The 9017-nt window shown below is 39.6% G+C and overlaps 1 protein-coding gene across 3 annotated transcripts; it reads left to right on the forward strand.

The window, feature by feature from the left end:
* LOC110226868 lies at window positions 1-1671 on the forward strand. Of its 3 annotated transcripts, XM_021019701.1 has the most exons (3): window positions 2-829; window positions 912-1120; window positions 1236-1671. In XM_021019701.1, exons 1-2 carry the CDS (start codon window positions 80-82, stop codon window positions 1092-1094), a joined length of 933 nt encoding a protein of 310 aa, XP_020875360.1. In that variant the 5' UTR covers window positions 2-79; the 3' UTR covers window positions 1095-1120; window positions 1236-1671. The 3 variants fall into 3 exon arrangements, with proteins under 3 accessions (XP_020875358.1, XP_020875360.1, XP_020875359.1); XM_021019699.1 differs by having other exon boundaries at window positions 1-1120; XM_021019700.1 differs by having other exon boundaries at window positions 3-829; window positions 912-1671.
* The last annotated feature ends 7346 nt before the right edge of the window (window positions 1672-9017 follow it).

The following is a 9017-nucleotide window of genomic DNA, read 5'->3' on the forward strand; positions in this document are numbered from 1 at the left end:
TAAAATGACAATAGCAGTTAATAAACTGCAATTGTTTCATCTCTCTCAATGGCGACGGCGCTAGGGCTTTAGCCCGACCATGCGTTCGAGTCTTCAAGTAACGGTGGCTCTGGAGTCGTTCTGGGCGATTGGATCCATTTCCTGGCGGTCTGATGGGGGTTTTTTCTCTAGGTTTCGGTTGGTTTCATTGGTTTCAATGGTTATGGAGGCCCCTCGGCGATGGATCAACTCAATTTTGCTCTCAATTTCTCTGGTAACGGGGCTTTTGAGATCTTGGGTGGTGAATAAGACTTCAATCTGGTGGATTGATGGAAGAGGTTTGGTTAGGTTTCGATTGGGTTCATTGGCTTTATTGGTCTTAGAGGTATTTAGCAGAGGTAGCCGATGTGGGTTTATCTCATACCAGAATCGAAAGAAGACCTGCGAGGGGAAGGGTTTTCGATTTGGTTGGGGCGTGCCTCGGATCTTGTTTTTGAAGGAAGTTTGTGGTTTCAGGGGCTTTCGATCTGCCAAGGGGTGGTCGGATTGTGTGGTTCTTGTGGTGTTGATGGTGGATCTGGATTCTTCAAATCTAGATCTGGTCTCGTGGTTCAGCGTCTCAGATTTTGCTTGGGAGGAAAGAAGGATTTCTTTTCAAATTAGATCGATTCAAAAGGATCTATGGTCCTTCTCGGTGAAGCCATTTCAGAAATGGGGAGATCACGTAATCTATTTGGGGCTTGAGGTTGAGGAGTTGAGGATCGGTGGTCTGCAGCTTCCCGGTTGGGTTTTGTTGCTGTTGGATTTGAAGATTGTCGGTGGTATGAATGTGATTGGAGCTGCAGATCAGGTGGGGTTTGATGAAATTGATACTCCATTTGTTAGGTTTTGGTTTTCGGTCTATAGAGGATTTTGTTCGAAATTGGTTGCAGGTATTGGATCAATTCAAGAAGCTTTTCCTATCTGGTTCTATGGGGGTTCGGAAGGTGTGGTTCGGTGGTTGTTGGAGCACTCACAGTCTTGGAGATGGGCTATGGGGCAGAGGTTTCCACAAGGAAACGGCTTGTGGGCTTCGAATCTTTTCGGATCTGAGATGTTTTATCATCCGTTCTTGATGTTTGATCTCTTTAGGAGATCTTCGGTGAGCTATACGGTTTTTAATAGTCATAATTTTTTGGATAGGGAAAGAAATATCTCGGTGGAAATCTCTGATCAAAAGGGGAAGAATTGTTCACGGTTGGAGAAATTAATTTCAGGTGGTTTTTCTTTGGATGAATATGGGTCAAACGTTGAGGGTATATCAGAAGAGGCACAAAAAGGTGATGCAGATTACAAGTTGGGAGTGTATAAACCAGATTCACGGTCTGGTGGTTTCCAAATCTGCTGGCCCGCCGGAGGGTATGGGTCATCATCAAGGAGAAAGATTTCCTCCAAAACGTTTATCGGATTGATGCGTAATTATGGTTGGAAGGGTGAATGGTGGGTGAGTTTTTTAAAAATAAGTTCTTTACAAGAGCTTGATTTCCAATTTTTCTTCAGATTCAATGATCTTTTCTCGGTAAATCAGAGGTTATGTTGTAAGGTTTTTATTTTTGGCTATTATGTTGGATTCAATTCTCAGATTATATATGTGTGCTGTATTATCTGTGTTATTGAAGTAATAATAAAAGGAAGGAAAAGTTCAATTTCTGATTTGTATGGTGTATTGGTGATGGAGATCATGGCAAAATATTATTGGTTTGTAAAAAAGGATTTGCTAAAAACGTACGTTTTACGTTGAGGTCTATTGCAAATCAAGTGAATGAAGGCCAAAAACCTTTATACCATGGTATGGTGAAGGGCTTCACGGGTGGACGCAACCCACCTAAATCAAAGGTTGATAAATGAAAATTTTAAGTTGGAATTGTCAAGGACTCGGGAACAAGGCAACTATCGGTTATCTTCGGGATATATGGAAACAACACCGGCCAGATTTTTTATTTCTTTCGGAAACAAAACAATCTTCTTTGTTTATGGAAAAATTCATTGGTTATTTTGGTTACAAAAATTTAAAAACGGTGGACCCTATCGGTTGTAGTGGCGGTTTAGCTTTGTATTACAATAATGATTTTAATGCATCAATTATTTTTGAAAGTAATCGTTTAATTGATGTTGAAGTTGTGGTAAAAGGAAAAACAATTCATCTCACTTTCGTTTATGGTGATCCGGTTCCGAAAAATAGAGACCAAGTTTGGGAACGGTTAACACGGATCGGCTTGAATCGGGTTACACCATGGTTTTTTATAGGTGATTTTAACGAGTTAACTGGAAATCATGAGAAACGAGGGGGTAAGTTAAGACATGCATCTTCTTTTATCCCCTTTAATTTAATGATCCAAAACTGCGGCCTTTTAGATTTCCCATATATCGGAGATTGGTTGTTTTGGCGGGATAAAAAACCAATACGGTGTCGTTTGGATAGAGCTTTAGCAAACGAAGATTGGCATGAAATATTCTGTAATTCTTTTGTAGAATATTTACCGATGGTTGCTTCCGATCATTCACCGGTGGTAGCTACGCTTATGGATAAGGTACCACGTGGAAAACGAAATTTTTGGTTTGACAAGAGATGGATTGGGAAGGAAGGACTATTAGAGGCAATATCAAATGGTTGGAATTTTGATACTGAGTTGGGAGAAGGGAAATTTGTGGAAAAATTAACGAATTGTAGGCGGGCTATCTCGCAGTGGAGGAAAGAATTAACTCCCTACGGGCGGCAAACAATTGAGGATCTCAAAAAGGAATTACATGAGGCACAACGAGACGATAGGAGATCACGGGAGGAGATTACAGAATTAACAATGCGGTTAAAAGAGGCTTATAGAGATGAGGAAATGTATTGGCATCAGAAAAGTAGGAGTTTTTTATGCAATTAGGGGATAATAATTCGAAGTACTTTCATGCTCTCACCAAACAACGACGAGCAAGGAATCGAATTACGGGTTTACATAACTAAAATGGGATTTGGTCTGCAGAGGATAAAGATATTCAAAATATAGCGGTATCTTATTTTGAGGATCTCTTTACTTCAACTAAGCCTGATGCTTTTGAGGAAGCCCTGGCAGAGGTTCAAACGCTGATTACGGATCAGATTAATAATTTTCTAACGGCTCCCGCAACGGAGTGTGAGGTGAGATCGGCTCTGTTTATGATGCATCCGGAGAAAGCACCAGGGCCGGATGGTATGACATCTTTATTTTTTCAAAAGGCTTGGGTTACTATAAAAGCAGATCTTCTTTTTCTGGTCAACTCTTTTTTAGAGAATGGAATTTACGACTAATATTTGTCTGATTCCAAAGACGGAAAGACCGACACGGATGACGGAATTACGGCCTATAAGTCTTTTCAATGTTGGTTATAAAATTATATCAAAGATTCTTTGCCAAAGACTAAAGACGGTTCTACCAACACTAATCTCAGAAACACAATCGGCTTTTGTAGAAGGTCGTTTGATTTCGGATAATATTCTCATTGCACAGGAGATGTTTCATGGGTTGAGAACTAATCCGTCATGTAAAGGAAAATTCATGGCGATTAAAACGGATATGAGTAAGGCTTACGATAGGGTGGAGTGGAAGTTTATTGAGAAGTTTTTAAGAAAATTGGGTTTTTGTGAAAAATGGGTTAATTGGATAATGTGGTGTATTACAACAGTCCAATATAAAGTCCTCCTTAATGGACAACCTCGAGGACTAATAGTACCAGAGAGGGGGTTACGACAAGGAGACCCGCTCTCGCCCTATTTATTCATCCTCTGCACTGAAGTGCTAATTGCGAATATTCGGAAAGCAGAACGGGAAAAATTAATTACGGGTATTAAAGTTGCAAATGCAAGCCCTTCGGTTTCACATTTATTATTTGCGGATGATAGCTTATTTTTTTGCAAAGCTAATAAGGATCAGTGCGGGATTATTTTGGGGATTTTAAAAAAGTATGAAGCGGTTTCGGGACAGCAGATTAATTTTCAAAAATCCTCGATTCAATTTGGACATAAGGTAGATGATGAAATCAAAGAAGATATCAAAGCTACCTTGGGTATCACTAATATCGGTGGTATGGGCTGGTCGGCAAAATTTTTATCGAAAGGTGGGAAAGAAGTGATGATTAAATCGGTAGTTGCAGCATTACCAACTTATGTTATGTCGTGCTTCAGACTACCGAAAACAATTACTTCTAAACTTACTAGTGCGGTTGCTAATTTCTGGTGGAGTTCGAATGGTGACTCTAGAGGTATGCATTGGATGGCCTGGAATAAATTATGCAATAGCAAATCGGAAGGGGGTTTGGGTTTCAGGAATGTAGACGACTTTAACTCAGCATTATTAGCTAAACAGTTATGGCGGTTGATCACGGCCCCAGATTCTCTTTTTGCGAAGGTTTTTAAAGGACGGTATTTTCGGAAATCCAATCCTTTGGAAAATATAAAATCATACTCCCCATCATATGGATGGCGGAGTATATGCTCAGCTAGATCTCTGGTTAATAAAGGACTTATTAAAAGAGTCGGATCTGGGACATCCATCTCAGTTTGGGAGGATCCCTGGATTCTAGCTCAATTCTCGAGACCAGCAAAAAGTAATGGTTCAATTGCTGACCCATTATTAAAAGTTCAAAACCTTATCGATAGTCGGTCTAACTTTTGGAATATTGATCTCTTAAAGGAGATCTTTGATCCTGAAGATGTCGCGCTAATAAGCGCCCTTCCAGTAGGTGCGCCAACGAAGGACGATACTCTGGGTTGGCACTTTACAAAATCTGGAAAATATACAGTTAAGTCGGGTTATCATACCAACTTTTTTGTTTATTGGTCCAGATATCAAACCGCGAAAAGCACACTCTTGGAAAGTGCAGTGCCCACCGAAGATACGACATTTCTTATGGTAAATTTTAAGCGGTTGTGTACCGGTTACGGAAAATCTACGGAAAAGAAGAATGGATTGTGACACAGGATGTGCCAGATGTGGTGCATCAGAGGAAACAATCAATCATACATTATTTCAGTGCCACCCGGCACGGCAGATTTGGGCACTTTCACATATTCCAGCGGCGATCGGGATTTTTCCCACGGAATCCATTTTTGCGAATTTGGATCACTTATTTTGGAGAATACCTTCTGACTTTGATTTTTCAGCTTTTCCATGGATTATATGGTATATTTGGAAAGCAAAGAATGAAAAAATCTTTGAAAATATAGATAAAGACCCGTTAGAGGTATTACGGTTAGCAGAAAAAGAGGCACAATTATGGCAAGCAGCTCAATTAGAGCTCCAAGAAGGAAATCATGGTGTTGTGAGTTCGGCAACTCTGTCCCGAGTGAGGGAGGTTTCTTTTGATTCGAACTTTTCAGGATATCGTTGTTTTGTGGATGGATCGTGGAAAGAAAGTGATAAGTTCTCCGGTACAGGGTGGTTCTGTACATCGTCAAATGGAGAGCCGCCAACCATGGGAGCTGCGAACCTCCGTAGAAGTCTATCTCCACTACATGCCGAAGTCGAGGCCCTTCTCTGGGCGATGAAGTGTATGATTGGTGCAGATCATCAAGATGTAGTGTTCTTTACAGACTGTTCAGACCTGGTGAAGATGGTGTCTTCTCCAACCGAATGGCCGGCGTTTTCAGTGTATTTGGAGGAATTTCAGAGCGACAAGGAGGAGTTTTCATCTTTTTCTTTATCTTTAATTTCTCGTAGAGCTAATGTCAAAGCGGATAATCTGGCACGAAAAGTTCGTACAGAACTGCTTCATATCACATATGTAAACAACATTCCTCGGGAATGGTTCTTTTGAATTTTATTTAATTTCGGATGACAAAAAAAAAAAACTGCAATTGTTTCAATTTATGGCATTTTGTTTTGGTGCAATATTTGACCATCCATTTCCAGTTCCAATTCTGTTTTGATCAAATTATTTACAAATTAAGATTATATAAAACAGATTTAAAAAAGACAAAATGAAATTCATATTAGATAAACATGTCAAATTACATGATCATGCCTTAGCAAGTACTGAATTCACCAAAATAACAATGTTGGTACTCAAACAATTTAGACAAACATGATTTTATCATTAGGCCAAGCCACAATACTACCTACTGCATCGACAATGGTTTGAATTTCAGAGTTTGGTCTCCACACAGCTGCATCTCCAACCTTTGACACTTCTACCCAAACTTTGCTCGCATTGGCACCAAGAGGCATATGATGGACTGTATCAGATGGATTAGATGGACATACTCTTCCTTCTGCTACTTTTTTCCCTGGAGTTTTTGCAGTCTAACAAGATGCATTTCTTCTTGACTGATTTGCTTGTGCTACCAGTGCTGTTACTTAAGCTCTATAATAAGCAAAAATCAAAAATTACTTAAATCCATCATTCATCAATTCACTTAAAGTAAAAAGTTCAAAAAATTTACCAGTGGAGGAGATGGTCTTTTATCTGCTGCTGCTGATTCATTCCTTGGTGAGGAATTCACAAATTGTATACTCTGAAGAGGCCATGCGATGTTCTCATGTAGATATGCGTTCTTGTTAAACACTTTCTCAACATTAACAATTCCAGCAGAATGACCAAGAGGCATATTGTTGACCATTTTGTCCTTGTCAGTTGAACACAATCTTCCCTCAGCAACCACAGAGTCAGCCAAATTCCAATCAATTATGAGGATTTTTGTGTGAGATCCATCTGTAGCCTAATGATTCATAAATAAAAATTGATTAAGCTTATATATTATACTGATATTTGACAAGTAAAGGAAAGAAAACCTTACTAAGGATCCTACAGTATTATTCTCAATAGGGGAGTCTGCATCATTGTCTAGAATGATCTTATCAAAAGGCCAGGCAATCTTGGTCCCCAAAGCTTCACCAAGTAAGAATACATATGGTGTAGGTCTGCATAGAGAGGCTGTTTCATCAGACACTAACTTCACAATAACAGCCGCAACATGACGACCAAGTGGAATACGACCAATCTTGTACCATGGTTCAGCTGAGCAGAATTCCCCTTCTCATACAACAACATCATCCTCTGAACACCAATCAAGAAGCTGGCATCTAACACCTTTACTATGATCACTAGCCTCTGATTTAGATACCTCTTCACACTGGTCCTGACAAGCATCAATGGACATTGTTCAATAACATTTAATTTTGCTTCATAGAACACAAGTGTTTAGTTTTAACTTACCTTTTTCCCAGTTAAGCCAGTCAGTACATCCTGCAATTCCTCAAGCTTTATTCGTAAATCAGCTTGTGAAGCTTCTAGCTTCTCCACATGAGAGTCTCTAGCTAACATGAATGCTAACTTAGTTGCAGTAACCCCTCTGCCCATTCCTCTAAGTCTTCCAGGCTTGTCTTTTCCTAAAACTTGACTAGCAGCATCGTCTTTGAGATTTGTTGTTGATGAGGAGCCCATTTCACTGTCAATTGATTTAATTTTTTCCTAATAACACCAGAATGTCAACATAAAGCAAGTCTCTCAAAAGAAAAAAAAAAGATAGTGAACTTAATAACTCACAATAGTCTCTCCAAATTCAGGCCTTACTGGTCTCCCATCTAAGTGTGTATGACCTGCTACCCAAACCTTGCTTCTTGTCACCAGTTTTGGGTTTGAACTGTTTTTTTTCTATCAAGTAAGATAGTCATTAGTGAAACTCTCATCATTACCAAACTTATTTAACAGAGAGTAGACATATACCATCTCATGAGCTAGGCGGTTCATCCCTTTGCGACTGGTGGTGTGTGGAATCAGGGCCTGCCTCAACTTCCCGTACTTCTCACTTATTTCCTACAAAAGTATAGTGGAGTTAGTCAAATATTTGAATTAGTCAATAACTATTTTAAGACAATCATACTGAACCTTGAAGGCACTGGTGTTTCTGTTCTTCACCCAAGCATTCCAAGCTGACACTGATTCTATATTGCTTGGTTTTAGCTTAAGTAATTGTGCTTTGCTCTTTACAGCTCGCACCTTAGCAGTTAGCTTAGACTTAGAAGCCCTCCAAACACAACCCATCTGCTTGAAAACACAATCCTTTTGCCAATCTTCTGTCAAATTGAACCTCCCCTACAAAAAAAGCTAAAATGTCATACAGAAACACTGAAAAAGAATAAGTTAAATTAGTTGGATCAGATATACCTGTATTTCTTCCCATAATGTGTCCCTAGTCTGATCAGATAGGTGCCTCCAATCATCCAGAAGAACAGGTACATGCTCTCTCACAAGAGGACCAAGGAATGATGATAGTGTCATAGATCCATTCCCTACATGTTCACCAATAGAAGTAAATTCAACCTCTACCGTTTCATCATGTTGTTTAGCAATTTTACGCATCCTTGTTGGTCCTCTTGTTTTCCTCTTCTTGCTCACTGATTTCTGGCTTTGAGTTTCTTCAGTGGAATGATGCACCTGTTCTTCTTCACCAGCTGCAGCTTCCTCTGGACCCATGTCTTCATGTACAGGTTGATGAACTTCTTCATCATTTGGTTGTGTATCCTCCTCATCAGCTTGTTCATCAATTTCCTGCTCCTCTACAGCCAAGTCAGAACCAAGAACATCAGCTACAGTCTCCTCTGCAACACTCTCATGCTCTTGTGCAACACTCTCATGCTCCTGCTGCTCAATGTGAACTTTTTCTGCAAGATTCTCTTCATGTTCTTGCTCACCAATGTCAACCTTCTGTGTAACATTCTTCTTGCTTCTTCTGTGCACTTGTAATCCAACTTCAGAACTCAGCTCAATGCCTTGCTTACGCTTACTCCGGCGAGGCATGGTTTTCTTAACTTTAGGAGACATACCTGTTTACCTGAAACACACCAAACATATCAAAACAACTAAAACCACAAAATGATAACAAAGAAGATGACTTACCAAGCAAAACATATTCAAGAAACAAATCAGAATCACCACATTCAAATCTTTCTATTACTCCATTACTAAGACACCTTCACAGTCATTCCTAACATAGAACTCTCATCATCATACTCATTCCCTATTCTACATAT

The sequence above is a fragment of the Arabidopsis lyrata genome (genome assembly GCF_000004255.2).
Source record: "Arabidopsis lyrata subsp. lyrata unplaced genomic scaffold ARALYscaffold_7, whole genome shotgun sequence".
Classification (NCBI taxonomy): Eukaryota; Viridiplantae; Streptophyta; class Magnoliopsida; order Brassicales; family Brassicaceae; genus Arabidopsis; species Arabidopsis lyrata.